Source organism: Opisthocomus hoazin, chromosome 1 (genome assembly GCF_030867145.1).
Source record: "Opisthocomus hoazin isolate bOpiHoa1 chromosome 1, bOpiHoa1.hap1, whole genome shotgun sequence".
Classification (NCBI taxonomy): Eukaryota; Metazoa; Chordata; class Aves; order Opisthocomiformes; family Opisthocomidae; genus Opisthocomus; species Opisthocomus hoazin.
In genome coordinates, this window is record NC_134414.1 from 137,179,558 (window position 1) to 137,199,774 (window position 20,217).

The following is a 20,217-nucleotide window of genomic DNA, read 5'->3' on the forward strand; positions in this document are numbered from 1 at the left end:
CATTCAGTTCCTGGCTGACATGGTCTGTAATAAAAAAGAGAGAGTCATCATTAACTGACTCCTAATTCTCAGTTTCTAAAGGAACATTACCAGAGAAAATGGGGGAAAAATGTCTCTCTGGAAAGGAGACCATCAAGCCAGGTCTGAGGTACAGCAATGGGACAGATCTTAATAGGGTTTCTCCAGAAAAAAGCGGATCTTGACCTTTTTATCTGCCAGATCAGAACCCTTGAGCACCAACGTGCTCTTGTAAATGGCCCTGGGGAAGTCAAGGGGCAGGAGGGGGAGCTGGTTTTGTCAGATGTTTGCATACCTGAGTAAACTAGGTTCTTCCCTTCCAGAACGTGTCCGAGCATTAGGCATTCTGCTTGCCATTCAAACATCTGTACTACTCCCAGAGTGTGGTATTTCTCCAGAACTGCTTTGGGAAGACCCCAGCTTGCAAGGAGCAACTTGTCTGCTTGGTCTTCAGGAACATTTACCCGCTGACAGCCTTTGGGAGGAGAAAATTAAAAATTTTTTAACAAAGTCAAGAATCATCCTTGAATCTGAGGTGACTTAGGTTATATACCTAAAGGTCAAACTTCTCTACAAGCTCCTGTATTATGAGAAAAGGTAACGAGAAACTATCTTCCCAGTATTTTTCAGTATTTCCTATGGATGTTTCACCATTCTTCTTATCTCCTGACATCATTTTTTCAATTTTTCCTCCTATAAGATTTTCAACATTCAAACGATTTCTTCACCAAATTCTCACTCTGATATTTGCTTTTGAGACAGAGCAGTCATTACCAAATACATACTCAAACAGAGGGTTTCAGCACTGATTAATGTAACAGCATTACAATGTATTTGCCATCTCTTCCTTAACCATACTGTTTCCTTTTTAAATTACTGCTACAGAGACTTCAGTAATCCTCACAGATTACTGAACTGCCTGGTCTTTTTTCTTGCTTCATGTATGCATTAAAAAAAACAACATAAACCAAGCAAGCTACTCTGCACAATGTGTGTTACTTCAGTTTATCAACACTGGTTAGTATCTTTATCACACTGCCAGTACCTCTAGCTTAATTAAGTTCCTTGCTGCTTATTTTTTGTCTTTACAACCCTAACTAATTTTGTGCTGGCTACAGATATTGCCTCCTCCCTCCTCTCCTCCTCTCTTTTTCCAAATCATTAAGAAAATTGTGTGTACTGACTCTACCGTACCCATTCTTCTACTGGCATATTCAAAAAATTCTAAGAAATTTCCCACCATTGTTGACAGTGTAAGGGCAGGCTAGATCAGAAATACTAGCATGCATACTAGCAGTCAGTATTTTTACTCCCAACACACTAAAAATTTCAACTGCCTTCTTGAGGTTAACCCCAACCTCATTGTCACTGGTGCATGATCATTCTCTCCCGCACAAATATACAAAAAAGCTGATATAGCTTAACTCTGAAAGTTGAGTTTTGCTTTGTATAGTCAAAGTATTACACAAATACTAAACAAGAAGTTGAGCACTATCAAGAGAGAACAGGCGTATGCCACGAAGCAGAACAAGCTTCCCAAAGGGAATTTAGAGACCAGACTTGTCTACCCTAAAACGTGCCTAATACGGCAGAATTAGGATTCGGAATCATACAAAGGAAAGGAAAAAACCCTACATGATGGGATCTCAAGCTTCTTGCCTAATATTAAAACCAAAGAACTACATGTATAAGACAGAATCAGTAAAGGATTACGTGATTCTGCTGTTTGAAGAATATGTGTAGATTAGCACTGAATATGAGTGAAAATTTGTGCCTTAGGCGTTCTTAAAGATCTACGTACAGAAGTTTACCACTATACTAACCTCTTTTTTACTACTAGAAAAACACTATGAAATAGGCAAAATGAGGAAGATACACATCATTGGTTAAAACCACTGGGCATTAGATTTCTCTGAAAGAAAACCCTTCAGAATGTGGGGCCAGCTGGATGCAGGAGTGCTGCTTACTGAATTGTCTTTGAGGAGCTGTCCTGCGGAAATACGTACATTGCCTTGCTCAGCTCCATTTGCAGGAGCTGACAAAAACGTATCTTGCAGAACATCATCACATCAGGGAGAAGAGGCAACATGACTAGAGAAGAGGCTGACATGTAAATGTTTTAAAGAGTTACAAAAAATTGCAGAAGAGATAAAGTTACAAGATGTTACAGAAGTATCTTTATTTCGGGGGTTGTATATATCGTGATGCTGCACACATCTTCATCTCTCTCTTGATTTAAGAGTACAGTAAGCTGGTAAAATGTACTGCATCTAGAAGCACCGCTTTAAGTGGTCCTGGCTGGCTTTAAGTGGTCCTGGCTGACAGCAGGACTTTATATGACATCTTGCCACAAGATGTTTATATAACATGAAAGGTTTATATAACATTTGTCTATATCAGCAAGATGTCATATAAAAAAACTATTGCACTTCTCCACATTTGCAGGCATCGGGGCACCAACGAGGACCACTGAAAGTGATGCCTCTAGATACAACACATTTTATCAGCTTACTGAATTCTTTAATTAACTTAATAACACAGGTACACCTCACCTCCTACACCAGAGAATACAGACGATACCGACAGCTGTACTATGGTAGCACCTAGAGGCCAAGTCGAGAATAAGGCCCACTGTTAAACGACACACAACGAAACCAGCCCGACCCCAGCAGCGTGCACGGGGCGTACATTTTCTCGCCTCCCTCAGCCGAACAGACCAGGGCAGGGAGACCCTTCCATCCGTGTCTGTGCGCTCCCACCCCGGTTAACACAAGCACGTACCTCAGCTGCAGCCACCGCCCTCAGCGGGGAAACGCGCGGGCGAGGCGCCCCCGGGGCCAAGGCCCCGCACCCCGTGCCGGGAGGGGCTCCGAGGGTCCCCGACCCCTCCCAGCACCGCCCCGGGCCCGCCGCCCCGCCGCCATGTTGCCTCACGGCCCCGCGGCCCGCAGGCCGAACGGGGCAGCCCCGCTCCCCCTCGCCCAGCAGCGCTGCGCGGCGGGACCGAGGGAAGGGAAGGGAAGGGAAAGGAAGGGAGCAGAGGGCAGGGCCGCGCTCGTACCTGCCGAGCCGGTGCCGGAGCTCCCGCTGCTGCGCAGGGAGAGGTCGAGGCCGGGCGGGGGGCTCAGCACAGCCCGGCAGGGAGCGGCGGGGCCAAGCGGGGCAGCCTTCCCCGCCCGACGGGAGGCGGCCGGGCCGCCCGAGCCGCCGCGGACCCCCACTGCCGAGGCGACCCCGTTAGGAACGGCGCCGCCATCTTCCCGCCGCGCCATTCAAACCCCAGCACCGCCCCGCGGGGCGGAGGACGCGCTGCCCGCCGGGAAGGGGCGCGGGCCGGGCCTCCCCGCCGCCAGGGAACTGAAGGGACAGGCGGGGAATAGCGCCGAGGACAAGCAGCCTCGCCCGCTGGTATGAATGGCTCAGCTCGCCAAAATAATCTCTTCAGAGTCCAGAAGAGCGGGAATACTTTCACCTCCCCCCAGCGACGTGAATATCAGAGGCAGTTCCGGGAGAATTCTGAGGCACCCGCTCAGGGCAAGCCTTTGCCCACCGCCTGCAGGAGAAGCACTAAGCAGCACGGTACCCACGGTTAACAGCAGAGGGGGAAAGCCAAGGCTTTTCCAGGCTGCTTTTAATTTCAGCTGAAGAAAATACACTCATCTTTCCAGAAATGTTGACAGCTGTGGGTGAACATTCAAAGTGGTTCCAGCAGCATGAACATACGCAGCGTGTCCTTCCGTCCATCAGGAGGGCAGCTTTTACTTTGGGTCACACACACGCACTCTCACTCTCAGAAACACTTTCTTTCCACGTTCTGCAGATCTCTGCAGAGAAAAGGATCACAGCCTGTGAGGCTGACTTCATGTCAAGCAGCGCCAGCACTCCTCGTCTCCAGCACGTTCCCCCTCCAAGGCACCCAAGGCCCATGGCCCTCAACCTCTCTTCTCACTGGCCCAGAAACACCGGGAAAACACCTGGTGGTCAGAAGGACTAGGGAGTCAGGCGTGGAAGCAACAGCCGCCTTTCCGGTTGTCTTCCTTCGCAACAGCCCAAGGCTTCTGCACTCCTCTTTGTCCTGCACAAGGAATTTCTGGCCCACGAAGATAAGCGTGTGCTCTCACTCTTGTCCTTAAAGCAATCTCTTAAGATTAAATGGAAGCAAAATCCATTAAGAATACTGCTGTCATTTCAGACAATTATATTTCCATCAGCGTAAGGAATGGTCTAATGGAACAATCAACACAGTTAAATCCCCCTTAAACCAAGCAGAGCAAAGAGTTTATCTTGTAGCTGAAGCAAAGTTTACAAAACCAGATACTAATAGTAGGGTCTTCTGTGTTTCAAAGACCAAGGACCAGCAAAGTACAACACGAATTTTTTCTAAAGCATTTATTTTAATGAATTGACACTTAAAGGATGTATCCACCTTGCTACTCTGTAGACCAAAGGTTAAATGCACTGAAGGGAAGAGAGGCATACTAAAATCCTTAGTTGAAGACTCCTCGCTGCAGAATACAATTCCCACAGCAGAATAACAATTTCCTGCATTAGTACTGAAAAAATATTGAAAAAAGTATTTCAGTAGATTTCTACTTAGTAACAATATATAATTCTATTACACCAGAAAAAAGACCAGAACAAGCACTGTTGATATTTGAAACAGCCACAGCATAGCCATGTTTCACTTTAACATGCAGTTTTACAACTGCAGCACAAAATCTATTACTTCCCCATCACTTCATGTCCAACGAAGTATACTTCATGTACTCCTTGCAGCTTTGCAAAAGCTATTTAAAATATTAAAGGGGACTTTAATCTCCATTATACTCTTTTTTTTTTTAAGGGGAAAAAAGCAGGCTTTGCTAATGGAAAATCCATTAAAAATAGCTTACAAAATTTGAGGATTGACTTACTTTACAAAAGTAGGAAAAAGGGCTAACTAGCAACCAGTCGAAGAATTTGGTTCCGTAAGTATGTGCACAGCTGGTTCATCAAGTCTCTGTTCTCTCCTTCAACCCAGTGCATCTCTACTAATACATCATTTCCTTCTTTCTTCACATTCATTAAGCACTTAAAGAGAAAACATCTACTAGTTTCTTTGGGACTTTGTTCTTTTTCAACTGTCAGATCACCAGCTTCCTCTGCAGGGCAAGGTTCCTCCTTTGCATTACTGGAACCTTCTGCCTGCTCTGCTTCTGTCTCTTCCTCCTTCACGTGCTCACTGTGTTCTTCTTTGGCAGCAGACTCTTCCGTTAGCTTGTCACCGGCGGTCAAGTGGACATCCTCATCAGGTGCCATAAACTGTGTTTCAGAGTCTTCAGTCTTGGGGTTTTCACAGTCCAAATTGCTGCTCACACTCTTCTGGCTGTTTTTTTCGTCTTCCATTGCTTGCAGGACATCTTCAGTAGCCCGAGGAAGTTCTCGTAATTGCCTTACTCTCTCTCGTTTCCTTCTCCTCAGATGAATCCAGGAGTTTTCAATGGCAGTCACAAACAGGCTAACTTCATCTTTTCCACAGGGAACACGCTTATGCTGAACCTATTGCAGAAAACAGCAGAACTTCACACTATCCTCTCACAGTTATGCTTTCAAGTAGGATGTTGTTTTGACATATAATACTTTATACTGTACCTTCAGATCAGTGAGAACCTTCTCTACCCAGGCTCTAACCACAGCAATAGCTTCTACAGCATCCCAGCCCATAGCTGCAGCTTTGATGGATAACTCTTTGACTGTAGAAGCCAAGACCATAAATGTAATTGGTTTGCGGGGTTTTTCTAATTTTCTTCTTTTAGAGGGAGGTGACTAGAAGAAGAAAGTAAAAAAAAAAAAAAAAAAAAAATCACAAAGCTATGCAGTATTAGCGGGATGACTTTTGTACTCAGAAGACATGTGGATTAAGACTATAGTGTAAGCCACTAAACAGTCATTGATATGGCCTGTGTTTCACTTCACTCCAAAGAGTTTTAGACTAAAAACAGCTAACAGAATCACGCACTTTATGCTAGCCTGACGGACAGAGGGAGTTTACCTTCAGACATTAAGCAAAAAGCTTCACTGGCTCCTTCAAACTGTTAGCTCTCTGTGAGCTGAGAAAATGCAGCTGCTCTTGGCAACAGGTGTCAAGTGCTAATACCCACATTTTGATCCAAGTTCTCTAAAGGTTTACTTACATCCTCTGTAAGGTTGGTTATTGTCTATACCTATTTTCAAGTATGTGTACATTAGGATCCAAAAAAACAACCAGCTCACATTATTTAAGGTGAACAAGCTCCACTTACATTCATGTAGCCAAGTCTGAGCTAGACATGTTCGTATCTATTTAGTAACAGAATCTATACGGTAAATTAAAACCAGGTTCTCAGAGGGAAGCTTAACATTCAAATCTAGCCTCAAACTTAGCATATTTTTAATACCACCAAATTGCTATTTGAAGTATGTTACAAGTGACCTTTACTTTAATTGAAACCCACAGGAAGCTCCTACATAGGCTTCTTTTCTCCTCCCTAAACATAGGTCATTCATGAATCACATGTAACAACTGCTAACAGACTGGCAGCCGGTTCAGAAATCCCACTGTCCATACAGCCCAGCGCATCCCTTGTTCCAGTCTGAAGGAGAACAGTTTGTTTCACAGCAGTTACAGCTCATTAGGCCCTTCCTCAAATAAGATGCACAGACAAATCACAAGCAAACCAGAATTAAGCTACTTACAGGTACTTGTACATCATCATAGAAACTCCATGCCAGTGCCCATCTCATGGTGCGTCCTTGACAGAATTCAGTATGAGTAACTTTAGGAACCTATGCAAAGAAGCCATATAAAACTTCACGTTAATAAACAATATTGTTTCACTGCATGCATTTTCAAACTTATAAAAATAACAAAGTTAGCATAGAGTTATTTTCTCATGACAGAAATGGAGATACTTTCCAACATGGCTCATGGATGTCAGTGCCATCTGAAGCTGGTCAGTGCCAAACCTGTTACCCCTGTCCAGGATTTCCCATCTCTGCCCTGCCACATCTACGCTTTTTCAGAGCTTGAAGTTCAGCAACACACAACGTGACCCTTCTTGTGCAGTGATCCAGCACACCTACAGCACATATCTGCATTACGATTCTACACAAAGCACATAATTTCTCCTTGTTCAGAACCTGCTCCTGTCCCGCATTTGAATACTGAACCCATTGCTGCAGCAAAGGAACATAGAACAAAGGCCACGAAGGGCAGGGAAGCCAAGCCACTAACCTGTCTGCAGATAGCAGAAATGTGCCCAGAAACTCTTCTCTACTTTTGCCCCCCAAAAATCATCTGAACTTACACTGCCTTTAAACATAAAACTCAGATCCAATGCTAGTGTTAACTAGCCTTTCCACACATGGATGCTGTAAGGCATTTATGTATGGTACAGAGAATGTGCTAAATACTAGCAAAGATAAATATCAACCATCCCATCTCACTCTGAATTATCAGTTCTAGAACATAAGACCCAGGACTGCACGGGGGGGGGGGGGGGGGAAAACTTAAAAAAACCCCTTACTTTTGAGAAATGCCTTCAAAAAGGGAGAGGAAAAGGTGTCTCCATCCTAGAACATTTCCTGCCTTTGGATGCCTAAATCTACCACAATTTCCAATAAATACAGCAAATGTCAACATGATTTGAACAATGAGTGGAGTTTTTGGAACACTGATGCTGCATCCTAATCTACACCACAACACAGTCTGTGTGCTTGGTTGCAGTGAACATATTCCCGCCTCTATGACAACAAAGATTACAAACCTGAGCAAAATGAAACCGGTAATCAAAAGAAAAACTCAGCTTTTCTATGCAAGGTTCACAAGAATTTCTCTCAACTTTACTAAAACTGAGGTGCAACAGTTCAGGGTTAGGGAATAAAGCCAGATAGTTGAAATATGGTGCCGAACTCAGCATCTGCTTTTGGCATTGAGCTTAAGAACTCCCTGTGGCTTGTAGTTCACCTTTCTGGGAAGTGATTTCACTACGCCTTTTCTTTCCTTCACTTCTCCACCATATACAAGGACAGATCTCACAATCTTTGTATGGAAATTAGAGAAGAATATGCTTCCTCCAGAAAGCCATAAAAAAGTCCTTTGCACAGCCTTCTTGCATGAGAGTAGTAGCACAAGGTTCAATTTTACTTGGTGCCAGAACTGAACACAAACAAAATACCACTGCCATTTAAATAATCTTACAATTTCTTTTATCAACCAAATTGCTAGATTTCATGTAAGCTAACAGGACAGAAAGCTAGACTTTTGTAAAAAAAAAAAAAAAAAAAGAAAAAAAAAAGAGTACTGTTAAGACTATTCTAAAGCAGAAACCCTGTATGTTCTAGAATGGATGAAGACATGCTTCAACACATGATAAAGACAAAAATCTGGAGACGATATGTGCTACTTACTATCAGCTTTGAATCTACAATAATTAAATCTCAACTACTTTGAATGCTTCCCTAACAAGGAACTGCAGTTTCTTCTTGTAAACAAAAAATCAGTCAAATAATTCAGTAATAATTACCCACGTGCATCGGAACATAGTCTATATTGTATAGAACAGGATATACATGGACTATACACAAACTCACCCCCTGGATTCGCAGTTCCTCTTTCAATGGCGCTAAACTGCATTTCTTCCCCAACATGCAACTGTACCATCTGCAAACAACACATTAATAAAGCATTTTACAAATACAGATCAACTGAAAATGGCAACTACCAGAAAGAATCACTTGGATCAGAAACTTGCAAGAACAATAGGAGATTTAAAAACAAAACAACAACAAACTAATCACACTCTTAAACACAGACCAGGACATAGTACAACATGAATCGGAACAGAAAGCCCAAAGACTGACTGGACAGTGGAATCTTTTTGAGTTTTTAGGAAATACATAAAGTCTGTTACTGAAAGGTATTAGAGGACTGGAGCATCTCTCCTACAAGGAAAGACTGAGGGAGCTGGGCTTGTTCAGCCTGAAAAAGAGAAGACTGAAAGGGGATCTTACAAATGCTTACAAGTGTCTTAAGAGTAGGTGTCAAGAGGATGGGGCCAGACTCTTTTCAGTGGTGCCCAGCGACAGGACAAGGGGCAACGGGCACAAACTGAAGCAGAGGAAGTTCCAGCTGAACGTGAGGAAGAACTTCTGTACTCTGAGGGTGACAGAGCACTGAACAGGCTGCCCAGAGGGGCTGTGGATTCTCCTTCTCTGGACATATTCAAGACCCGCCTGGACAAGGTCCTGTGCAGCCTGCTGTAGGTGACCCTGCTTCGGCAGCGGGGTTGGACCAGATGATCCCCTGAGGTCCCTTCCAACCCCGACCATTCAGTGATTCTGTGAAAGAGTGCCTAAACAACCAAGAATCCTGTTTCAAAGAGTGACTTTAGTTATGTAGATGTTCCCCCTTAGAAGAATTTTTTTAATTTCTCCACTTTCTTTGGAGAATGAATCAGAATAAAAAAGAATATTCAACTATCGATAAGCATTTGTGCCTCAGAACCAGACCTACTGACTACCGCTTCTGCTCATCTGTAACTCGTTACCCAGGTTGCCATCACCTAACCCATATTTCATGCGGAAACCAACAGAGGAAAAAAAGAGGAAAGAAATATACTTTCCCACTTCTGGCGGAACTTATCCATCCATGCAGCTCCACAACTTCAGTATCTCCAAACACGACACCTCTGTTCTTCATCTAAATTACCAGTTGAGCTCTACACGCCCCCCTTCCATACTTTTTTGATGACTGGATTCAAAAAGGTTATTCGTAAATATAACATATTGAAGTACAAAAATTGGAGTTCCCAGTTATCAATGGACAGTTTCCCCAAGACTATGCATCTAAATTGAAGGCAAGCACTTTAAATTGCTGACATAATACAAATAAAATACACTGTAAACTAAAAAAGAAAAAAAACCCAGTGGTATTAAGCGACAATTATTTAAATTTACTTCCTGCATAATGCAATATGCAGAATTTAGTGCAGCAATACTTAAACTCCAAAATTTCTAGCCAAACTAAACCACACATCTTTCCCAGAATCATAAAGCACTGAACCTATGACTCCTAGCTGAAGTGGGGATGGGGATAAATAAGCCCAGATCATCTCCTGGCCCAAGGGAGTCTCTGTCTACTAACAGTTCATTACTCACGCCCTTTGGCAGAGTTGCCAACCCTTATCTCTAACAAAATCGGAAACAGTATTTTAAGTAAATTGTTCTTTCTGTAACAGATTCTCCAAGGCAGTTTGTTCAAAAATGTGAACTGAAGCATTCCCACCCCCCAAACACACAGAGCTTATTTTTCCTAAATATGATACACAGTTAGCACATGGGTATGTTCTATGCCTTACGCTATCAATTTATCAGATCAAGAGATACCCTCCTCTTTCCTAGAGTAGTGGTGCTGCCAAGAGGAGCAATACAGGAGTGATGCATTCCTCATAATTCCCCATCACCTTTTCAAGGCAAAGACTTCTTGCCTTGAGAGTAGCATCAGTCAGTTCTCTACTACATTTGCCACTCCTTTCAAGGTCATCAAACAGCCACTTATCAGTAGCAAGTTTCCCCTGGATCTACACACACCATGTGGAACCAGAAATCACATTGCTACTGCATTTCCAGAAGTCATCACAGATGCATTCCCTGCCCCTACCTTACAGAACCAATTAAATCCTCAACTGCATACATGTGCTTTCCAGATCATAGTATTTTACCCAGTACACCGCATGCTCATGTGGAGAACTACACTGATGGAACAAAAGCACTACATAACAGAAAAAAACACATACATACATACATATATACCATCACTTCCTCTCTGACTTGCCTCCCCTCATCCATTGCATCACTGATTAAATTCAAAACAACTGTTTCAGCTTACATTTAGTTTTGAAAAATCACTACATTTTAGACACAAATAAGAGCATACACAGCTAAAAGCTTGCCTACATCAAGCAGCCTAAAATAACATTCTACCTACCAACTTGGACAGGAACACCAGTCATTTTCCAGTGGCACAAACAAGATTGCTAAGAAGTCTCAGAAGTTTCATTCTTCTGGCTTGTAAGCCCTTCTGAACACCAAAACCTCTGTTTTATCACTCTGGCATACTCTCTATCTCCTTTATATATTTTATAAGATTTGGTAAGCGACAGAAAAAGGAAAGACATTAAAAAAAAAAACAAAACCACACCACATTGCAAGGTTTGCAAAACTGCAACCTCTGCAAACCTCAACCTTTCTTCTCTTCAGAGCACTACAAGATAGAAGCAGTTCTAACAGAACCAAATGCAGTTTCGTTTTGTCATGTTTTTTCCAAAACCTCAACAGATTCTTCATTTTTTCAGTCCCATTACTAGAAAACAAACATTCTAAAGAAAATGTTTGGTATTAGACAGATGAAGATGAGGTTCTAACGCAATACTCTGCCTAGAAAGGTCTAAACAGAACAAAAGCAAAACACTTCTTGAATGTGCAAAAGTCAGGCTATTTCCCTTGCTTAGGACGCTGATGAAGCTGTGGTAACACACACATAAAATTTTGGCAGCTGTATTTTAGAAGGATATAAAAAAAAAAGTCTTCCAGAAGAGCTAGCGGAATAATGTACAGCACTGGGGCAGCGAAAGTCTGACAGCCAGAAAACTGAAGATGTGCCATCTCTTTACCTTGTTCAAAAGAAGATCTCAGTATGGTTTTTATTGCAGCTTAAGCTCAACCAAGACAGCATTCAGTACAAAAATGCCCTTTAGCAGGCAAAGCTGCAAATTACCAAAATTGAACCAAGAAAAGACAGAAACTTTTAGGTAATGAACAGATAATTAGGCAATGTCACAAATCCTCCCCCATCCCGGAAGCCCTTAATCATCTTTGGCCATCTTCAGCAGGTACGTGTGTTAATTTAGCGCTAGGCTACAAGTGTCACTTGTACAGGCTTTTTTTGCTTTCTGCCTTTAAATACCTCCACTGACAAGCTGTAATTGTTTGATGTCCAGTAACAACCAATTTTACACAGACTGAGACTAATTACTGATGTGTATGTATCATTAAACAAACAAAAAAAGACACCACTGGACCACAGCTACATTCCTTACTTAAAATACCATTTTCACATGATTTCTGACAAAGAAGCAGATAAAAGGTGGGTGGTTGTTTTTTTTAACGGGAACAAAGCACTTACCGTAACCTCTTTTTAAGTTGTAGACTATCATGAATAATTCTTTTGACAAATTCTAGTTCTCCCCCCTCAGCCATGATTTCTGTGATCCCTCCTGTATTTACAGAACTGGGAGGAGGACGCCGTGGATTTCGAGAATTTACTCCCTCGATAAAAAAGAACATTTTGAAATGAACACTTTATGAAATGTTAGGCTGCTCTGTACACTGCTTCCTGCCTCAATCTTTAGTGGGTAGCAAGTGTCACCAACTCCCCCCATCAGAACCACGGATAATAGACAAAGATACACTCAAAATAAGCATAACTGAGTGAAATCCCTACAGTCCCAAACCTAGATAAGTTACTTGTCACACACATCAGTATCCTGCTAATATGAAATACGTGATTCCAATATATGCAAGACATGCTGGTTACATGCATCTACACAATTACCATCTATAGTGTTTAATTTCAACACAATTTTTTTTTCTATTGCCCTATATTATGGAGTTAAGTTTCTGACTATATTCAGTGAGTATTCCAAGAACTGTTCTGAGCTGTACGATATTGCCTAAATCACTAAGGAAACGAAAACCACAGACAGGCCCGATGCCAGAAACTAATTCCTCTCTATGCAACGGGCACTTGATTTCAGATTTACTAGCTGTCTATTTTCCAAACTAATTCTCTAAGACCATAAGAATTTGTGAAAAAAATCCACAGGTCATCCTCCACTTTAGAAAGGGTAACAGTTAAGTTTCTCAAAACTCCTTTGGGGCAGGGGGTGGAGAGGGAGAAGACTTACAGGCTATTTCATAATGACTTGGGATTTTCCACTCAACCTTCCCCAAGGGAAAAGGTTAAATTGTTGCTACCCTCCCACTCACTGAGTGGAGCCAACATTTAGTTTGTTAACTTACCTTCGCTTCCAATTGGTTGGCAAAAAATGGGGGGTTACACATGCAGAAATCATAAACGATCTCAGATTCTTCTTTCAGCGCATCCATTAGAAGAGTCTTCTGTGGTACCTTAACCACTAATAGAAAACAAGAATTTGTTCAGTAAGGAACTTCATCTTTTATCTAGCATGCTACTTAAACATAAGTGTTTCTTGAAACAATACATCGTATAAAAACTGTACTTTCTAAAAAATACTTCCTGTAAAAAAAAGTAACAAGTATCAGCATGCAAATAACCACTTCAAGTTAAGGATTAGCATACAAACAGCTTATATGTTTACACACAGTGGTAGAATTACATGAAACCATTTAAAACAATAGGAACTTCTTGAGTTACACTGAGTTCTCTGATGCAACTACAAGCACACTTTAAGACCTTCCAAAAATCAACAGAAGTGTCAGTTAATTAGCCCACAGGCTCCGCAGAGATAACGAAATCCCGGTCTAAATAACTTTCTTTAAGATACAGAATTCTAGAATGGTACTCAATAAAATCTACTGGTTGGTCTTTCTAGAGTGTCAAGCTAAGAAAGACTAAGATAAAGCTATCTTCACTGAAGTTGCACAGCACAAAGATTAGCTTTACATCTGATCTTATAATAAAACAGAATGTGCATCCTGCACAGGAAATGTAGTCTTACATGATTTAGAACAACCACAACGAAAGAAAAAGACCAGAGTTCCTTCCTAGACAAACCTTCCGCCTACTAGGTTCCACCAACTTATTATTACCCATCACAAGGACAAAGGCAAACATCCCACATAGATCTCCACTGTCTTTACCCAAAGGCTATCTTATTCCCTTGAAAACTGTGGTCAAGTCTTGTCACACATCTTCTAAAGACCACAGGAATTCCAGCCCAAGGACCAGGAAATTAAATATGGACTAAGTCCAGTTAACACATGTACAAAGCTTATTACAAGCAGGACTTCTTGCAGACTTTACTAGTCCTGCAACTCACGGATAATACACAAAGATCTTAAGAATGGAGGCAGAACACATTCCTCTTCTTCACATTTACTACTACAGTTTATCATCATCCTAAGAATATAAAATTATTATGGTAGCAGGCAATTACCAAAGTTCAGCTTATATATAGATAGAATAACACCTAGAACACCCACTAACTTTAAAGCTGCAGTTCTTTAAGTCACAAGCATTTCAGAGTACAGAAATACATCATCAAGAGAAACAAATTTTAAATCCTATGAGAACAGAATGATAGTTCATCTCTAAAATATATTAATGCATTGTTCCCTGGTTTATCATCTTAAATTCATAAATTAAACACTTAGCATTTCTCCTTATATTATATATTTGTTCAGGTTTAAAATTGTTGACATTGAAGTGTGACACTTTCTTCTCTCTGTAGGTATCTGTTCTCCTGCTTCCCTTATAACACTAGAAAATGGTAAACTAATAAAATTCGCAATTATAATTACAAATTACTAAATACAAATTACTAGTTACAATTACACATCTCGGTCAAAGCCAAAAGTACTTCAGCCAGGTATTACATCACTTGGACTGATGGTTTTCTTTCAAGTTCCAGTCTTCCAAGACATCACTAAATGTCTCCAGAAGCTGTGCAGTGCATACTTTTGGCACGGAGGTGTAACACAGCAGGTGCTGTTGCACACAGAGGAGACATTTACTTATATACATGCTTTGAAATACCCAGCCCACAGTTCTGAACATTTCACTGCCTTTCTTGTTAGAGATACCCTTTTCAATTCTACGGAGGAGTGAAAAAAAAAGAAAGAAAGAAAAAAAAAAAGAAAAAAACCACAGAATTAGTTTTTACAGAAGAGAAAGCAAACGGCTAAAGTGAGCAGAACTCTGCACAAAGATCATATTAATATATGAGCAGTAACACATGGTCTATTGTACATACTTTCTAAAATTACTGCAAAGTTACTTAGAAGATGACATCAAAGAATGCCACATTCCACCTAACTTAATTAACGTATCTTTAATTGACAGTATGTGATCTTATTTGGAAATAAGAAAGCAAATACAACAAACAGGAAGCATGCAATGTAATAATCATGTCGCAGAGCAAACCTAAATTACCTTGCAAGTAGTCTGAAAACTTCCAGAATCTAAATTGCTGAAAATATCTTAATCCACCATTACATACAGTGTACTGATTTTTTTTTTTTCCAAATAGCAGCAGACGAATTGTGGCCATCATCCCTTTCCAGTACAATAGATACACAACTCAGAACACCATGGAATCTTTTTTTAGCATTTGCAATCAATCTCCAGCCTTATCAGTTTCTGTTTTGCACATACAGGAGAGATTCCCTTTGGACTGCAAGTAGTATTTCACTTTCAACCAACACACATTACTGTTTTTCCCTCTAGGAAAAAAGAAGCTATGATGCAATTAGTAAGTCATCACCACATTACTGCTGTTTTTACTATCACTGAATTATTTTTTTGATTGAAGTTAGAAGAACAAAGTCTATATTCCAGCATGACCTCCAATTCTGGCAAAAATTTCCAGACAGACTCTTACAACAGAAGAAAAATTGTGGGGTTTGGATTTTAAAACAAAACAAAAAAAAAAAAAAAAACCACCAGAGGTACAGAAAGATTTCTAATCTGACTCTAAAATGCTAAACAAGTTACTAGCTACAGTAGTATACTCAGCTCTAGCTGAACAATTCAGGCCCAGGAGTTAAAAACTGCCAGGGGCCAGGGTGGATCATTCCCAGGCAGTGTCTAGCTACTGGTACCACCAGTGGTACTCCCTTGCCTGGGGCTCTGCCCACCAGCAATCAGTCATTTACTCCAGCTTATCACCTTTAACACTACGGCTTCACGTGAGACATTTTCCTTTGCCAGAGCTTTTTCCAGTCTAGTGAAACTTCACCACACCACTAAAAATCCTACGATGGCAGCAGTAACAGAAAACCATCATTGTTCTCCACATCAAGTTCTGCATCTTCAACACTGACAAGGAGGACAGCATTTTGGTAAAAAGGATACTTCCAAATACAGCAGAAGTAAAGTTTTTATTTCAGTGCTGAATAATGGACCTGTCTGTTAGTGTACTGAGCTCCCACAGAAATTTTCCCAGGGTCATCCACAGACCAAGTCTGGCATACTGCTACTACCACAGGCACTGTCAGGACCTCAATCAGAAATGAGGACAGAGGACTCTCTCCGTACAAGACATGTATATGTGGCAGTGTCATGCAAATCAACCGAGGGGAGCACTCCAGGTCTCCTAGAAGCAGGAACAGCACGAACCCTAAGAAATACTTCAGTAACAGACAAAAATCATGGAGAGAAGAAAACACCCCAGGGTGAAGCTTAACTCTCGCGTTTTCTAAGGATGAGTAGTTCTCTATACGCACATCCCATTCTAGACAAGCTGTGGCTTCCTAGCTTAAGCATATACAGACCTTAGTAAACATTCTGCTTTACTAAAAACAACTGAGCATGAATTTGGCAGGTATATGGATTCTGATCTGCCAGTGAACACAGCAAAAATATGTGACAACATTTGTACCCTACTGAATACCTTTTTACATACCTTTTATAAGATCAGACAAGTTATTCCATTCCACATTCTTCTTGGCATAATTGAAGCACATATCATCCACTTCTGTTGCAAGAAAATACCAGCCATTCAAAGTTGCTCCAAGTAGTGGGTATATGCAAGATGCCCCTGTCCCTGCAGAAGTGAAAAGCCATGAGAAAGGCAGAAAAAGCCTCTGGTGTTATATGCAGTATGGCTGTTCACTATGTACTTTTTACAACAACAACAACAGTCAAGAGAATGTTGATAACTGATCATCCACTACTCAGTTCTTTAGTGAACTTTATTTTCTTAACTTGAAATAGAGCTTTGTCAAATATGCACTTTTAATAAAGATATTTTTCTTTCTATATGACAGTGACTAACTTATATAGTCAAAACCAAACGTATTCTTGTTTTACTAAAAAAAAAAAAACTATCACAAATATATTTTTCTTCTGCATTTTTCTATTTTCTACCACAAATAATTTACTTCAATGTATACAACAACTACAGAAAAAAAACCCAAACCATTTCTGTTGTATCAGACTGTCTTTCCCTAATGCCCAAAACAATCAAAGAAACAGCGGTGCCAATTAAGATATCTAAAAAGACAGCCAGAGAGATAAAAGCTTGGTAACAAAGAAAAATATAGGCTAGCACAAAATAATTCCTTCTCATAATTATGGCATATCTAGGTGGCCAAATTACCAAGGACAGTGAAATTTAGGATTAAAGAGAATGGATGCAAGAAAAGTGAAAGATGTTTCACCACCACAAAACTTGAGTTCAGAGATATATGGAGTCTACTGTTACACCGACTTATCGAAACATACACAACATCTGTCAGTATGCTAGAGGATGCAGTTATGTCCAGCACTCCTGTAATGTCCCTCTTGAATGACTTACTGCTTTCCCAGAGCTGCAACATCAAAGCTCACTGCAAACTCAAACTGAAGATTCTGCAGTATTTGGTGGACTTAAAGGATCTCTCTTTTCTACCTAGACACCTACCCTGATGAAGTTCATAGAAGTTGTTTTCAAAAATGCAACGTAGTATAAAATGCGTAGAAGCTGGTTAACAAGTTTGAAAGTTATGAAAGGAAAGCAGCTGTGCACATACGACCTGATGATATAAACCTTGCATCCATCACAAATCCAGCTAAAAATGCAAATCAGTAAATTTCAGATATCAGAAATTCCATTTAAAACAAAAAACATGATGGCAAACACCAGGAAAACAGTAATGTAAGAACTGGCACAGTAAATCAGATTACTGAACCCAAGCTCAGAAGTTAGCAACTTTAAAATTTTAATGTCAAGCCTTAAAACACAAGTTAGAAAATAAATTCCAGCTTCTCTTAATTTCATTATGAATTTACCTCAGCACCAAACAATCTTCAAAGACAAGCCTTCAAAATAGTAAAGGAATATTCTATTGACAAAAATAAAAGGTGCGAACTAAATTCAAATGTACCGTCGCAGCTAATTTTTAAATAATTCATACAGAACCCAGAAAAATTTGGAATCTGAATGCCAATTATATTATCTGTATGTGGAATGTAATTTCTTGCTCCTACAGAGCTTGCCCTTTTTTTAATTCTAATGAAAACCAAATTACATGCAGCAGAGTATATCCTAGAAATTCACACCTCTACTGAATAACTGTTTAATCTACTGCTTAATCCAGACATTGTCCAGATATCATCCAATAATCCGGGAAGTGAAACTGAGCAAGCTGCAATGCCCCTAGACTTGTGCACTGGATGGTATCATCCATCTGTGGATGCTTAGTCCAGTTTAAGGATTTCCTGTATGTTGTTGAAAACAAAATACTTTTTAACCATCTACAACCAAAAGACAGCTCTGCGAGTATTTGCCTCCATTTCTAATTAAGCGTCTTTCACAATGTAGCCCATGAAAATAGCTGAACTAAAAAAAAAACAAAAAAGAAAAAAATCAAAGTTTGAAAAAGACAGACCATTTACTTGTCAAATATACCCAAAACCACAGAAATTTTATTAAAAGGAACACTAGAAAATATTGCTATGCAACTCACAAACTCTCTTGTGCAGACGCCCAAAAGCAAAATTGATTGCTAAATACCACATAATGCAATAGTTAGAAAAGAAGAAATGCCAACAATTTTTATTTAAATTCCTTTAGAATAACGTTTTTCCTTGCGTTACTAGCAGCATAATTTTTGTATACCACACAAAGCTATACTCAAGAGAGTTCAAGGCCACGAAAAGCCAAAGAATTGCCTGCTGTGGCCGTTCTTGTGTCCGCACAGAGAAATCCTACCCACCAAGAAGATAAACAAAACACCAGCGGAGTCAGACTGCCCATTTCACCACGGCGAGAAGAGTTCAGGGTCTTTTTGTTTCCCAAACCTCACGTTTCTCTACGGATGCCGTAACAAATTTCATCGGCTCGTTTCGCTGGCAGCCAGTAACGAACCAAGCGTTTCGTTTGTCCAGGTACCTATGTCAATGCCTCGCCGAAGCACTTGCTTGTCCGCGTCCTGGTGACCGATGAGATCCTCCACCCAGTGGATGTAGTTCAGCCTCAGGGGAACGGTGGGAATCAGCCTTTCCACGGGGATGTCGATCGTAAGCCCAAAATCCTCCTTCAGGAGGGTACAGGTCAGGGCTCTCACCGCCTCGGGGTCCTTGAAATTCAGGCTGAAAGGCACAAGCAGCGGTTACGGCCGCCAGCGGCCCCTCGCTCGTCCCGGCCCGGGGGCGGGAGGACACACACACGGCGCTCGGGAGGCGTCGGGAGCCGCTCCACGGCCCCCGGGCGCGGCCTGGCCTGGCCTACCCCCCCCGCCCTCCCGCCCCCGTCCGCCGCGGGGCCGTACCTCACCCTGCCGGTGAGGGTGGTCTGCACGTGCTGCCGGAACTCGGGGTACTTGGCGGCCAGGTAGGCGAAGTCGGGCGGTTTGTCCTTGTAGCGGTTCCGCGCGTGCATGGACTTGTTGAGGGCCATGGCGGGGGTGGCGGAACAGCCGGCCGCGCGGGGGGGGGGGGGGGAGTCAGCGGCCTTCCCCGACCGAGCGAGCGAGCTGCCCGCCCAGCTCCCGGCGCGCAGCGCGGCCGCTTGGGGCGTACCAAGGCGCGGCGGGGGGCGGGGGGAGTCGGGCGCCGCCGTGAGGTCGGAGAGAGAAGCGACCGACGGGTGTTGTCGTCCGGACGTGTTACACGGGGCCGCGGTCGCCTCGGCCTCAGACGCTCAGCGACCGCCACCGGCGGCCGGGCCGCGGCCTGGGGCCTGCTGCTTGCGGCCCGCTGCTTGCGGCGTGCCTGCACGGGGAGCTTCAGAGCAGCGGGGTCTGAAATGAGGGGCTACGCGGGCTGATACTGGGGGAATTAAAAATAAACAAAAAAAATAAAGCTTAGAAATCCTACCTGGAGGTTTCTGAGAATTTGGCCACTGTAAGCGCAGTTCCACATCTAGAGCATGTACTGCTGATCGCTACCGTGCTGCCGTGCTTGGCGAACGTAGTCAGGGAAGAAAGAGAGGGTGTATT

At 42.0% G+C, this 20,217-nt stretch overlaps 2 protein-coding genes across 3 annotated transcripts in view; both read right to left on the reverse strand.

Moving 5' to 3' along the window:
• The window catches only part of POLQ (DNA polymerase theta), a 54,375-nt gene extending 51,085 nt beyond the window's left edge, over window positions 1-3,290 (reverse strand). Inside the window, exons 1-2 of the mRNA XM_075437452.1 lie at window positions 3,080-3,290; window positions 314-493 (exon numbers count right to left, since the gene is read on the reverse strand). Coding sequence (XP_075293567.1) covers window positions 314-493; window positions 3,080-3,290 — 391 coding nt within the window. The remainder of the gene's footprint in view (window positions 1-313; window positions 494-3,079) is intronic.
• A 969-nt stretch (window positions 3,291-4,259) lies between these two features.
• METTL16 (methyltransferase 16, RNA N6-adenosine) lies at window positions 4,260-19,714 on the reverse strand. Of its 2 annotated transcripts, XM_075437473.1 has the most exons (10): window positions 19,549-19,714; window positions 19,170-19,369; window positions 16,701-16,841; window positions 13,117-13,232; window positions 12,221-12,363; window positions 8,629-8,698; window positions 6,733-6,822; window positions 5,650-5,823; window positions 4,932-5,556; window positions 4,260-4,571 (listed from the first exon to the last, which is right to left on the reverse strand). In XM_075437473.1, exons 1-9 carry the CDS (start codon window positions 19,674-19,676, stop codon window positions 4,954-4,956), a joined length of 1,665 nt encoding a protein of 554 aa, XP_075293588.1. In that variant the 5' UTR covers window positions 19,677-19,714; the 3' UTR covers window positions 4,260-4,571; window positions 4,932-4,953. The 2 variants fall into 2 exon arrangements, with proteins under 2 accessions (XP_075293588.1, XP_075293578.1); XM_075437463.1 differs by having other exon boundaries at window positions 4,260-5,556.
• Between the last annotated feature and the right edge of the window lie 503 nt (window positions 19,715-20,217).